Source organism: Anthonomus grandis, chromosome 7 (assembly GCF_022605725.1).
Source record: "Anthonomus grandis grandis chromosome 7, icAntGran1.3, whole genome shotgun sequence".
In the NCBI taxonomy this organism is placed as follows: domain Eukaryota; kingdom Metazoa; phylum Arthropoda; class Insecta; order Coleoptera; family Curculionidae; genus Anthonomus; species Anthonomus grandis.
The window spans coordinates 27,390,223-27,405,563 of record NC_065552.1 but is presented as its reverse complement, the minus strand read 5'-3'; the positions used below and the strand labels follow the sequence as shown (position 1 = coordinate 27,405,563).

Below are 15,341 nucleotides of genomic sequence, written 5' to 3'. Positions count from 1 at the left end.
GTCTTCAGAACTCCCTACTCAAAGCTTAACTCAAAGCCCCTTGGTATTCATTGTATCCGTCTCGAAGAGGAGAATGAGGTGTCCTCAATCTCAGCCAATATCACAAGATATTCAAATATGGCTTTTCCTATAGTGAACGTGACGTTTCTTTCACTATGGATATTGGCTCGATCTCCCATCGCTGTTCATAGACACCATTGCTACCTAGCTGCTGATTCTACTATGTCGGGTCTTATAGTTTATCTTTGTCTTAAGTTTAAGGACCTGTGTTAGTACTATACTAGTGACTATACTATACTATGAATCTATTTACTAGCTTATAAGTGCTGTTTTGAACCTCTTGGATTCTGTCCTCTATCAATGAAAGGGTTTTTGCTGTTAATATTTTCTTGTTTACTAAAATTTTCTCTTTTAGCCTCTTCCCAAGCTCACTTTTCAAATTGATGAGAGTTTTTTCCATGTTTGCAGTATTTTCCAGCAAATTATCTTTCATATGTTGGAAAAATTGATCGATATCGCTTGCATCGGCAAAAACGAAGTTGTCCGGGTCATCGTCTTCCTCAAGTAATGCGTAACGAAGCCGCTCCTTTTGAGATGTGCCACTTTTAAATCCATTTAATCTCACACGTACACACTAAATAAGATCAGTTAAAACTTTAAGACAATTACAAATATTTATTGACATTGTATTTATTTACTACCATTTATGTTTTATTTTCTTCAGGGATAGCACACCTTAATGTGGTATACCTCAAGGGTCAGTGTTAGGTCCTATTTTATTTTTATTATACGTTAATGACTTAAGCTCTTTAGCACTGCATGGACTAGTGGTTCAGTTTGCCGATGATACTACAATTCTGTGGCATAACAAAGATCAAAAAGTAGTTAGGTCTCTCATAGTAGAGGACCTTCACAAAATTAAAGAGTGGTGCATCTGCAATCAGCTTGTATTCAATGTTGATAAGACTTTTATTCTGGGCTTTAAGTGTAATGTGGAGGGTTTTTTGTTTGATGGGCAGAACCCACTACATGGTGGAGATTATTATCGATTTCTCGGCCCTCTTCATTGATGGGAGTTTAAGGTTTGACAACCATGTTTTGGGCCTCGCTGCTAAGCTTTCTTCTGGTTGTTTTGCAATCGGGGTTGCCAGGCATGAGTTGGGGAGGTTGTTTGCTCGTTCAGTTTATTTCGCCTTAATAGACTCTCATATACGGTATGGGTTGCCATTTTGGGGTTTGTGCTCCAAGGGACTCCTTAACATCATTTTTACTATTCAGAAAAAAGCATTAAGGTATCTGTGGTGTTGGTCTGAGAGTCTCTTGTAAACCTCTTTGTAGCTGAAAGAATTTTAACAGTTTTCTCGCTCTTTGTATTGGAAACTGCTACACTCATACATAAGTCCGTTAGTCCACGATCCTGCACCAGTCATAATACTCGTCAAGTAAACAACTTATCTCTTCCAATCCACACCTCCTCACTTACGAGAAACTTATATTTATTAGTCGTAAAATATTTAATCATGTTCCTTTTTCCATTAGGACTTTCGATTACAGACCTTAAAAAGTTTAGGAGGGAACTAAAAAAATTAATCTTACCTAAAGCTTACTACAGCATTGAAGAGTATTTTAACGACTCATTTTAATATTTGAAATTTATTATATATCCGTTGATCAGATTTTATTTTAATTCTTGTTTTATGTTGGTTTTTGCCTTTTCTTTTCTTCTTTTTTTAGTTTTTTTTTGTATACTCAAAATGAATTCTGTATCCTGTTTTAAGTTTAACCAAATAACTACTAGTATTGTAAATTCTAGGAGTAGGAAGCTTTTAGCACAAATCTGTAAACTTAGCAAATAAAGTATATTTTGACTTTGACTTTGATTTTAAAAGTTGCACCATTATGAGTTCCAACTTGAACTCAACTACCCAGCAAACACTAATTGTTCCCGGCACGTACTATATTGGCCAAATGTCCTGCGTGGAATGGTCCAAATAAAAATACCGTGGGACGTCTTAAATGGGATTGTCAGATTTAGGATGTTCGTTGGATATCTGGTGGATATTTATGATATTTATGTTTATATCCCTAATTAAATGTATATAATTAATTATATCATCTAAAAAAATGTATATATTTTTTTGTTTTCTAATCTTAACTAGTAGTTAAGCAGTAATTGCGAATGTACATATATGAAAACGTAAATATTGTTCCATAAATATCCACTGGACAGCCAATAAGTCATCCGTACGTTTATAGTACTATTCAAAAGACTCCTGTGATCAACTTGGGATGACCCATTGTGTGACCCAAAAGCACGTCCCTGGAAAGAAAAAAAGGATAAAAAAAGCTTTATTGTTTCAACAAATAACATTGTTATAAACGAAGCACAAATTAGGTATTAACTTCACTAAATAAAACAAAGTCCCATAGACCCCATGAGATCAAACGGGACGTCCCTGGGATTTATTCTATACGCCATTTTTATGTCACTGAGACGTCCAAGGGACCGACTTATGTTGACTGGGCTCCTGGCGGCGTACGCTCCTTATACAGGATATCCGAAAGAAAAGAGTCCACCCTGATTTTCTTGAAAAATAAATGGTTTAGCCAAAAACGGCCGAACATGTCAAATTTCAAAGGGCCAGACCATTCATAAAATATAAACCTAGTCCGTAGGTTTATATTTTATGAGACCATTGTTCCGGAATGTTGACTAGCCTTCCACGCGTCTCCACAGATGTGGTGCGGTGTGCCCAAGGCGACTAGAGACAAAAAGACTAATCTGTATGCTAAACGTGTGTACTGTGTACCATAGATAAACAGTTTATAGGGGTTAAAATAAAACAAAAAAAAACAGTTAAAACAGTTTATAGGGGTTGCTGTGTACCCAAAAATGAACGAAAACTAGTTTCAGAAAGTTGCGACATCAGCGCTGTTGGTCAAAAGTGTACCTCACTCTGATGGACTGCACCCACCTTTTGACAATGTTATTGACATTTAATGATAATTAGGCAAATGGAAATAATTATACAATAGTTATTTATGTAACAAGTGTGTAAAATGATCCTTTTTATATGAAAGGAAAATTTGTTTGACTATAAATTAAAAACAAAAATAAAAGTCAAATTCGATTTCCTGATTCTTTTAATGTTGATTTTCAGCAAGTAATGGGCATGCCATTCTTCGTAAAGGTGGCTTCGTATTTGGTAAGTATTTTTTTGTACTCCTATCACGATCGATTACTTACGACTTTATATCCCGACATCTTTTTTAGGAAAGTGTAATTCGCATACATGAATACCTCTTTTAATAGAATCAAATACCTCTTCCCATAAATTATATTACCAATTAATTCCTAGTTATACCGGGTGGTGAGTCGCCGAGCGGAACATAGGAAAACCCATGTAAATTTTAAGGGGGTCAATTATTGGCTTCCTTGTACATTTTATAGAAAAAATGTGAGATAACTTAAAGAGACCAATCTGGCCAACCCTTGTGCAAAGTTTCAAAAATTTGTATAAGCGAATCTTGTATTATTCAATTTAATGTAATTGCAAAATTAGCAAATTTTCGGTTCAGGTAAAACCAAAAGGGGACCAGTAAAATGAATATTGTCACTGACTTGAGGAAAAGTGTCAATAAATCAGTGACAGTCGATATTTAAAAAGAAGTATGAATTATTCAATCGACGAAAAAATAGCCATAATTAAGTGGCATTATGCGGGAAACAGTTTTAGAGCAGTATCTGAAATGTTTTCAGTTTATTTCCCCACCAAGCCCATTCCATCTATTATTAAAAACATTTCTTGTATTCGGCTGTACGTCAGATTTGACAAAGCCTTATAACAAATTGTTTGCTGGTGGCTGGTGTCTGGTTTTACCTGAATCGAAAATTTAATTGAATAATTTAATATTCGCTTATTAAAATTTTTTGAAACTTTGCACGAGAAGCCCATAATTGACCCCCTTAAAATTTACATGGGATTTCCTATGTTCCGCTCGGCGACGCACCACCTCGGCCACGCACATAATAATATAAGTACTGAGAGAGAGTTATACTATAAGTACTAAGTAGAGTCTTAAAAAGAGTTAAAACTCTTTTTTTCTCTTTTTGTCTTCTTTCCCGATCAGAATGGGAACCGATCGTGCAACCGCGAACGTTACAACGCCTTATCCCCATTGAAAATAAAATAAAAACGATTGTTTATCAAAAATTATCTTTTTTAAAACGTTAATATGTGTGAAAATAAAATCCACTTGCGTAGTACCCAATGGGAGCGAAGTACACTTCTAACCAACAGCACTGTGGTGGCTACTCTGCGCACCGTTCGTGTATCGTTCAATTTTGGGTACTTTGCACCTCATTTGGGAAGCGCAGAGATCAGTCTCCTTATATCCCGTCTCCAAAAAAAAAAGGCAGTCCTTGAAAGTTCAAAGTCTTGAAGCTATGATATTTTTTAGAGTAATCTTATGCATAAGATTAAAATTTAATAAATTGGGGTCTAAATAAAAGACTAATGTCTTGTCATTTTGATAAAAAGACATTTTTTCTAAGCATGGAGCCGTCACTCATATTATTAGAGCAAAGATTTAATTGACAACTGAGGAGCATTGAAAAAGATAAGAGAATAATATTCTGGAAACAGGGTACATAACCAACGGTATTCTTGCTACTACGTGACGCTGGTTAAGTTCCTTACTCCCTAGTTGAAGAAGCCTTTAAATCAATAAAAAGTGTGAGAGAGAGGGGGAGAGAAAAGCAGAAGAAGAATTGTCAATTGTCAGTAAAAAAATGGCGTAGACCAAGAAGACTGAAGGGAGGATAGATATGTTGCCTGTGCTGGGTGAGCTAAATCGTATGATAAGTTCGGAACCCCCCACAATGCTAATCTCCGATTGGCGATTGCACATTAGGATAGTACGTAACGTCCGCAGGGCAAATGGAAATTTAAAATCAACACGTGTCAGCGCGAGTGACAGAGAAACGAAGAGGGAAAGAGACAGATGATTAGACGCGTACGAGAGTGGGGAAAATGAGGAGGTTCCTGAATCGGCTCCAGCGCGTTCATAGGGCATAGCAGATATCTCTCCTACCTCCAGTCTTCTTGGCGTAAACGCAAGCTGTCTCGTTGTTTGGTTTAAATTCGAATAACCTAAAAAAATTCAAACTATTTTAAATTAATTTTACTATATTTCCATTAGTTTTTATTGAATTCAATTCGAATTTAACCATTAAAATAAAACGTAGGAAGTTCATATTTAACGAAACCGTTAAAAGCATTCCTAAAAACATTAGATATTATGCCAGTAGCACAGGTAGGTACAAAACGTTTTTCAATTTAAATTTCGAGTTTTTTTATTTTTCCTTTATTTTAGTTAGCAGGGAGCGAAGCCGCTAGTGAAAGCAGCAAAACCTTTGTTTTCCAGGGCGAGGGACACACTTTAGGCAACGCTTTACGAGGAATTATATCTAGCTAGTTAGTACCCTTTTATTTCGTTTTTTTGAGCTCAGTTTATAGGAGTAAGCAATTAAAATAGGTTTTCTATGTGTATGCATAAAATGGGTTTAAAGTAATACATATAGAATAAGAGAAATTGATCAGGATGATTCTATTCTTCAACTGATTTATGTGAAAGGGTCTTTTAATCATACTCATTTGTTTATCTCAAAGTTTTAATAATAGCAGTAGGACTTTATTAATAAATGTGATCTGTCCAAGTCCTTCGATTGTGTGGATCATGGAATACTGAGCTGTCAAAGCTTGATTTTTATGGATTTAGGGGAGTGGCTTTGGGGGGGTTAAAGAAATACCTGTCTGGCCGCACCTAGAGGGTGGCTGCATCTGGATTTTTGTCAGGGATAGCACATCTTAAATGTGGTGTACCTCAAGGGTCAGTGTTGGGTCCTATTTTATTTTTTATTATATGTTAATGACTTAAGCTCTCTATCACTGCATGGACTAGTGGTTCAGTTTGCCGATGATACTACAATTCTGTGGCATAACAAAGATCAAAAAGTAGTCAGATCTCTCATAGTAGAGGACCTTCACAAAATTAAAGAGTGGTGCATCTGCAATCAGCTTGTATTCAATGTTGATAAGACTTTTGTTCTGGGCTTTAAGTGTTATGTAGAGGGTTTTTTGTTTGATGAGCAGAGCCCACTACCATGGTAGGGATTATTGTCGATTTCTCGGCCTCTTCATTGATGAGAGTTTAAGGTTTGACAACCATGTTTTGGACCTCACTGCTAAACTTTCTTCTGGTTGTTTTGCAGTCAGGGTTGCCAGGCATGAGTTTGGGGGGGTTGTTTGCTCGTTCAGTTTATTTCACCTTAATAGACTCTCATATCCATTATGGGTTGCCATTTTGGGGTTTGTGCTCCAAGGGACCCCTTAACATAATTTTTACTATTCAGAAAAAAGCATTAAGGTATCTGTGTGGTGTTGGTCTGAGAGTCTCTTGTAAACCTCTTTTTGTAGCTGAAAAAATTTTAACAGTTTTCTCGCTCTTTATATTGGAAATTGCTACACTCATACATAAGTCTGTTAGTCCACCATCCTGCACCAGTCATAACACTTGTCAAGTGGGCAATTTATCTCTTCTAATCCCCACCTACTCACTTACGAGAAACTCTCTTATATTTATTAGTCAGAAAATATTTAATCATGTTCCTTTTTTGATTAGGACTGTTACAGACCTTAAAAAGTTTAGAAGAGAACTAAAGAAATTAATCTTACCAAAAGCTTACTTACTACAGCATTGAAGAGTATTTTAACGACTCATTTTAATATTTAAAATTAATTATATATCTGTTGATCAGATTTATTTTATTATTATTCTTGTTTTATATTGGTTCTCGCCTTTACTTTTCTTCTTTTTTGGTTTTTTCTTTGTTTATATAAAATATGCTTCTATGTACAATCAAAATCGATTCTGTATTCTGTTTTTGTCCTGTATCCTGTATAACCAAATAAATACTTGTATTATAAATTCTAGGATTAGGAAGCTTTTAGCACAAGTTTGTAAACTTAGCAAATAAAAGATATTTTGACGTTGACTTTGAAGTCTAGGCATAGGCTATTAACTACTTAACATGATTGTATTTATTTATAATCTTGCAAACACTTTTGGTCTAATTGTTAACTAGAAGTAAACATGACTTGTCTATGTTTACTTTTAGAATGTTTTATTGCTCCTTTGTTAGACCAATTTTGGAGTATAGATTAGTTGTTTGGTTCCTAGAGTGATCCCAAGCTGAAAATGAGACAATAAACGGTGAAGGCCAAAAGTGTGAAGTAAAATGTTTACGCTGTGGTTAGGTGATGTAAGCTTGTTAATAAGTTAGGTAGATAATATAATTTCTACCTACTGTACATCTTTAAATAGGCTTTATGAGCTTCTGTGTTCTAGAAACAGCGATTTACTGCCAGCATTTTACTGCACACCTTTGGGCATCACCTTTTAATGTACCCTTCTCAGTTTCGAAGCACTCTATCTTACATTGAGCAGTTGACAAAGTCTAGATTAAAGTTTTAAGAATTGCTGTATTTAAAAGTGGGTATCACAGGAAAGAATATGACTATCCATGACTCACTAATACTCTAAACATGCCCATCTAGAGTCAAAATTAATTCTACTAGATTTATATTTTCTACATAAAGTAATAAATGCTGCTAGAGTCCTCAGTTGACACTTTTTGAACTTAGAATTTCATCTCAAATTATCAGACAGTCTGAAACTTTTGTAATACTGTTTCACTATACTAACTCCAGGATAAATAAACCAACCTCATGACTGGTTCACAGACATAGATAAATCTGTTTGTCTCTAAATTTGGTACTAAACAAAACTATTATTATTATTCTTTCATCAATTGTAGTCTTGTTAGTAATTTGTGAGTGTGTTACAAATTTACTTTGCTTACTGTGATTTTGTTTTATATTGAGTGGTATGGTGTGTGATGCTTTTTATTTAACCTGGATGAAACTTTTATAACTACATTGGCTTGTATTAATAAATGAATAAAAAATTAGATGCATCTAATTCTAACTTACACACTAAGAAATCTTATTAGCTGATTGATTTTATTCTTTGGCATAAAAAATATAAATCTATTTACTTTACAATATTGTTGCAATCTACTAAGCTTATTTATAGAGGTGACTCAGTATTCCTAAATCTAAACAAAACATTGCTTCTTTTTAATCTAGTTCATAAATTTATTTGTAATATATTTTCTAGTAATTTTCGACTGTCAACGTACAAGCTATCTAAGCAATTTTGGGCACAGAGTTAACATTCTAACATCTTTTGTTAATTGATTTAATATACAGGAAATCCCCATTAATTGTTGTAACAATATTTATAATAAATACTTATAGAAAAAGGTACTTAGCAAAAGAAATATGAATTCTACAGAATTACAAAAAAAAAAACTAATCAGAAAATTATCACTACTAACTACACTTTCTACTAAAACAGATTTTTTTTATGTCTTTTAAGGAAACATTAAATAGTTTTACAATTAACTATTGCTTAGTAATAAGTATCTATCTGATGGATTGTTGTTGTCAACTTACCTTCTGTATTTAATTTCACTTCTATAAAATTAAATCTAGAAGGTAAGTTGGTGATGAAGGACTGGATAAGATCAAGCGTCAATATAGATCTTGTTTAAGAGAGTACTGCAATCAATATTTCTATGAATTAATTTGTAATTACACCACTGTTATTTTTATGGCTGCTCAGTGAAGCCAGAGATAACTGTTGCTTAATTGTGTATAATTGTGCTCACAGCTTCTAATGTTTAATATCTCTGATAGAATGAAGACCGAACTGGCAATTAAAAACAACCGGCAGTTTTTAATTACAAAATGTAAAATCCTAAAAGCTTTTAAATATATTGTGCTTAATTTTTTCAATGAATGACAATTTTTCATCAATTATACTTAAATGTATAACATTGTATCTATTCTGTTAGCCTTATGGGTAAAACTAATGAAGCAGCACTTTTAAAAAAAGTTGGTTTTTAATATCTTATTTGAAGTAATGGTCCAAATCTTTCTGAAGCAGCATTTGGTCAACAATACTTATAATTGGCCTCCAGATGTTAATAAGTTTTCTACATTTATTATTTAAGAAGCAGGTAGCAATGTCACCAACAAAAATATTAAACAGTGGTGAGCATGGCACATACTTTTTGAAGTGCCTTGTTTATTGGTATGGTTTAAAATTGAAATTTATTTTATCAACTAAATTGTTATTCCATTTGATTGGATTCTGAGGCTTATATAACCAAGAGAATATGAGCCTAATTGAATATAACAATTCATACAAAACCATTTTGAAAAAATAATGCTATCAATGGAGAAATATACAGAAAGTATATGGAAAATACAGGATGCAGAAGTAGCTCTACTCTATCCTCCAAATAATTAGTTTCTTTGACCTAGTTATATTTTAGTTAATATCTGAAAAAAATTATGAAGATTTTTCTTGTTTATTTTTTCTATTAAGCTTAGAAAAAATTAAAAATCTACATATTTTAATAGGACATTGTTATTTTCAGTCCAGATGTCCAGTTTTGTGGGTATACAGTTCCCCACCCAGCAGAGAACAAGATGCATTTCCGTATACAGATGTACCAAGGCAAGGCAATAGAAGCCCTAAAAAGAGGACTTGAAGATCTGGTTAAAGTCTGTGACGTCACCTTGGACAAATTCGATAAAGAATTTAATAATTTTTGTGCTAAAAGTGACTCTTAATAATGGCAACAGAAATGTTGGACATTGATAGTTTATTAAAAGAAATTACAGGGCTTAGGGACCATAGTTGTAGAAATGGATTCTCGCACCAGAGAGTTCAAAAGTTTAAAGTGCTTAATAGTGATACCAATGAGAGGCAAAAAATTTTACATCTAATTGACTCTCATGTGCCAAGCTTAAGGGAGACTGCTGGTATGCAGTTCACAAAAATCATTGAGCATGAGTGTCTGGGAGATATGAAAGAGTATTTTCAGATGCTGAAGGATGTTATTTCCACTAAATGTACCCAAGGGGGTATGGATGAAGTCTTAAAACAACAATTGGAAATGCCCAAGGAATGGACCGTAATTCAAATAACTCACCAGATCAACCCTGTAGAGCTTCAAAGCCTCGAGCCCTCTACATATGAGACTAATGGGATAGATTTGGTTGTGTTTAATTGTGGGCAGGAAAATGTTGAACCTTTTTTGGTAAGTTACTCATATCTATTAAGACAGTTTATTTCAATAATTATAATAATAATTAGATAAAAATACAAAAGTACAAAGTGGTGTGTATTAATTCTTATTACTACATAATTTGTATTATCACATATTACAACATTGATTTCAAGTGTAATCAAAAGTAATTTTTTGTGACTAAGGTATATATAAAACACGAACAAGAAAAGATTTAACTTAAAATTAATGCACTGCTATGTAGTACAGATTGTACCATGACAAACATGTATACTCTATTAAATAATTATACAGTGCTTTCATTTCAAAACAAATAACCTTTAATAAGTTCTAAAAAAAAAACACGTCAATATCCTGAGGACGTTTAATTTTATATTTGACTAAGTTCTGTCAATCATCATTAAAATGTCTAGTGCTCACAGTGCCAAAAAAATTTTAAACGGTTGATTTACCAATGGCTCAAATCAAATGGCTACCCTAAGTGTGATACACAATTTAAAAGTGCACACACCGAAAAAAAAAACAAAATCGGGTAAGATATAAGCTAATAGTAAGCAAAAATGTATGGTAATAAAAGACATTTTATCATTTTATTCAACTTAAGGTTTTGTAGGACAAATGGTTCCCCCATAGTGTCGCACATTATTTTAAATGACAAACAATTTTCCATCTTACTTGGCAAAAAAATTGGTGCAAGTTAAAGCAATTTACCAGTAAAAATGCATGGTAATAAAAATTTCATTGCGTCTTTTATTTTTTTAATATGCATCTATCATATGTGAGGCAATAATTAATGCTTTTTTGAAATTCTTCCCAAAATTTTTTACAGTATAATATTTGGTGAATTTATGGTAACAAAATCATCGAGCCATTTTTTTTTGGAAGAAAATTTAACTGGACAAATTTATTTAGACGTCGAAAATACAATATATCCTTCGATCGTACAATCTTTGGAAAACCAAGTGGATGACGAAGTGGTGTTAGGATACTATGCAATTCTAGGATACAATGCAATTGAATGGCCCGCACGACCGCCAGTCTTAACACCACTAGATTTTTTCCTTTTGGGGTACTGAAAAAGCAAATTTTATAAAACCTTACCTGAAAATATTAGTGATTTGAAGGATCGAAGTACTCACGAATGTACAGATATTCAAATTTCAAAACAGATTTTATGATTGTCTCGCGAATAACGGAGCACATTTTGAGCACTGTAAACTCATTAAATTGTTTATTTTTTAAACTAGAGATGTTTGAAATTAAATTTTTTATACACCGTTGGGTAGTAGATTGCATGTAAAATATTCATTATTACCAGACATTTTAGCTCACTATTCGCTGGTACGTTAACCGATTTAATTTTTTTTGGCACTGTTGAATAGACATTTTAATGCTGCTTACACTATGGAAGTTCCCATTTGACATACCAAAGGTTAGTTATTAAACAATAAGGTGTGGGATCTTTTTATATAAAATGGGACCAAAATATGTTATGAGTGCCCTAAATATTATATTATGGTATAAATATTATAATGTGGTTTTAATTATTCCCATCTTGTTAAAAAGACATGAAAAATGACTAATTTTACCTAAATTATACAGTTTGTAAGACGCTATAAAATAAATTTGTAATTTGTGTGTCTTTAACTTGCCTTTGTCTTTTAACTTTAATTGCCTTTCTTATACGTAGATAAAATACTATGACTAAAATAATACTAAACTGGTATTACTAATAACATTTTTATATGAGGATTCCAATCCTCAAGAAAATCTTGCACATATGTTTTGAATTGCCCTGTATATTGCTTTTATTTAAAATTGATATGAAATGTATTGTATCAACTAAAACTTTATTCCATTTCATTGGATTCTTCGGCTTATAACCAATACAATATCAGTCTATACTATAAATATTTATATATCTAGGTCAGCCTGTCGTCACCCCCGTCCTTAAACGGTCAAAAATTCGAACTTCTCCAAAAACTGATGGACGTATTAAAATTAAATAGTGAAATGCTAACCTCCACTTCCCAAAGGCATTTTTTCAAAAATAAACGGGAGAAATACGATTACATGCAACGTCAAGAGGATACGGAACTAACGGTACAAGAGTTGGTGAGGGAGGCTGAACATAATTGGCTGAGAGAGTGGAGGTGTTTGTTAGTGGGGAAATTTCAGAGCGAGGAAGCTGAGGAGGAGGTACGAGGGGAGGTATGGAGGTTGGCGAGGGAGTGTCTTAAGGGACATAAGTTAAATGGCAAGGACAAGGTAAGCGCTTTGGGTTCTATAACTTAAATATTCAAAAAGCAAAAATAATTCATTAGAAATTGCCAAAGGGATTGGTTGATAGCAATGAGTTTCTTTAAAGAACCATTTCGTCATTGTAAAAAGTTATGTAAAATAAATAAATAAATGAATTTTATAATATTTATAGTTAGGATTAAAGATTAGATTATTCCTGTTTTTATTTATATGAATAGATATGTACCATCATCCGTTTAATATAAACTACTATAAGATAACAACAATTAATCAAAGTATCTGAAATAAGGAGCACTCATCCGTATAATTTAAGTTGAATACAATTAGCAATAAATTATCATAATTAAAATGTTGCTTTAAATATCATATCACCCAAGTCCTAGTATTAAATAATTATAAATAAATGTGACAAATTTAATAAAAATAATTCTGTAAAGCAGCTTCATACAACTGCGCCCTCACTTAGAGTATGCTTCTTCTGTTTGGTCACCTGGAAATTTTTGTCATATAGGGTAATTTGAAGTGACAGCATAAATTAGTGAATTATGTTACCCATAAATTTTAATTTGACCCAGCTTTGAATTACTCAGGAATAAGAAAAATTCTTAGAATTGATACTTTAGAAGAAAGATCTTTACTTTTTTTTTCAATTTATTGTGTAATAAATTGAAAAATGCAAAATATTATTCATAAAGAATACTATGATTTCTGGAATGGTGATGACTTGACAACTTTTAATTATTTATTTTGTGTAGATGAGTTTTTATCTCACTATTCAAGAATTAAGTTTCTGCAATAGTTCTCTTCTCATTTGAAGGATTTCATTGTGAGGAAAAGATCTAGTCATAAATATCTTCAAACAAAAATTAATGATGAATTCCTCTTCTCAGCGACGAGTGTAAAAGAGAAACACAATTATTATTATACAAATTATATCCACAATTTTATTATGACAACTTTAGTTGACAGTTTACCCTTACCTAATAACTTTCACACTTTGAGCGATACCTGTAATTACAGGGCGACAAAAAAAAAACAAAAATTACATTTTTGTGATTCACATTTTTCGTTGCAGGAACTGTTGTACTACATCATTAAAGGAGCCGATCGTTTGACTACTTCAGAAATCTCCGAAGCCATAAAGTTGTGCTGTGGTGATTTATGCCAAAATACCGCAAAAGACCTCGTCCGAATGATAAAAGAAATAAACGTGAAAATCAACTGCAAATATGACATGTTACCTCGCCATCCTGTTATTCTAGTGTTGGACGAATCCTTGGACGCGATCCCGTGGGAAATGATGGAAATTTTCAATGGAGAACCGGTTACCAGAATCCCCTCTTGGCATTTCGTTTATTATTTATTTAAGGCCCACGAAAAACATATTAAAAATGGACTTAGAGTAATTTCCAGACCCCTTGAGGGAAAATTCATCATCAATCCGGACGGGGATTTAGTCCAAATGGAAAAAAGAATGGTTTCATTTTTTAATTATTGGCTAAAAGGCTGGACCGGTATTAATGGTCGCAAACCAACTAGCGATGAATTTTATGATTATTTGGAACAGTCCGATGTTTTCTCTTACAGCGGGCACGGAAACGGAACCCATTTGTACACTATAGACATTTTAAAAAGAAAAACTATAAAATCGGTGGTGTTACTGTTCGGTTGCGCGAGTACAAAAATAGCACGTCAAGGTCCCCAGTTAGGAACATACGGGAGTTATCACATTTTTTTAATCGCCAGGGCACCGTGCGTCTTGGGAATGCTCTGGCCTGTAACCGATACGGTCACAGACCTTTTAACTACGGGATTTTTGAGCAGTTGGTTGCCCTCTGAAGCTCCCATTCATTGGTCACAAGTGGATAAAAAAGCGTGGAAAAAGGGTGGACCGTACGATAATTTCAGTGCCATTGATGTTCAGGCACCGCCGATTAACAGTAATTTGGAGCTATTAAGGGCGCTGTGGAGCGCTAAGAGCTCGTTAAGTAGTTTTTTTACTAAGGCCGCATGTGTGGTGCGAGGTTTGCCAGTCAAAATTGCTGATTGATTTTTCAATTCAATGTAATTAACTTGTTATACTATATATTTGAAATTAAATTTTCTTAAAAAAAAAGTTATTTATTTGAATTAACAATAATCCTGAATTAAATAAATCTATAATGTATTATAACGTGAATGTCCGGCCGGAGTGTCAGCATCACGCCTAAACTGCGCTACTTACGCTGTGATATATTTTTGACCAACGAAGGTCTTAGGTATAGTTTTAATAGCGGAAGTAGAGTTATGATAATTCTCGTCCCTTTGGTTTGCGGCGTTATTCGATACTAATTATACAAAGTTGATAATTTATTCTACTTCCATGGGACGAAACCGTTTTAGGCTAGCAATCTATAAAATGGGAAAAAAAATAATATATTTACTATGGTGCTTTGATATAAATATTTAAAAAAAAAACAATTACATTGTAATTTTGTCTAATAATAGTACATTTCAGAGCTTAAAACAGTAACGAAATAACTGGTAGCAAGGTCTTAATGGTAAGTTTTCATTTCAACCCAATAACGACTGTAATCCATTTCTTACAAATGTACAAGATTATAATTTTACACTTATATGGAGAACATTATTTAGTCGTTTTATTTAATTTTACATACTTATTTTCTTATATGTATGATATTTGCTATATAAAAATATATTTCATTATCTTGTTTAATTTTTTTCGTTTAATTTTATTATCTTTTAATATAGCACATGAATATTTAATTTTTTTAGCCTTTTAGTTTTAAGTATTTTTTGGGGTTTCTAAAATAATTATTTCCAACACCAATTAGCAGAGTTTTAAGAATTGAACTAT

General features: G+C 33.0%; 2 protein-coding genes across 2 annotated transcripts; both read left to right on the top strand.

Moving 5' to 3' along the window:
- Positions 1-5,112: 5,112 nt before the first annotated feature.
- On the top strand, positions 5,113-9,764 carry LOC126738964 (probable DNA-directed RNA polymerases I and III subunit RPAC2). The gene is made up of 3 exons (XM_050444468.1): positions 5,113-5,316; positions 5,377-5,477; positions 9,569-9,764. Exons 1-3 carry the CDS (start codon positions 5,302-5,304, stop codon positions 9,762-9,764), a joined length of 312 nt encoding a protein of 103 aa, XP_050300425.1. The 5' UTR covers positions 5,113-5,301.
- Positions 9,765-9,766: 2 nt separating this feature from the next.
- Positions 9,767-14,549, top strand: LOC126738961 (separin). The gene is made up of 3 exons (XM_050444458.1): positions 9,767-10,234; positions 12,149-12,490; positions 13,560-14,549. Exons 1-3 carry the CDS (start codon positions 9,767-9,769, stop codon positions 14,532-14,534), a joined length of 1,785 nt encoding a protein of 594 aa, XP_050300415.1. The 3' UTR covers positions 14,535-14,549.
- Positions 14,550-15,341: the final 792 nt, after the last annotated feature.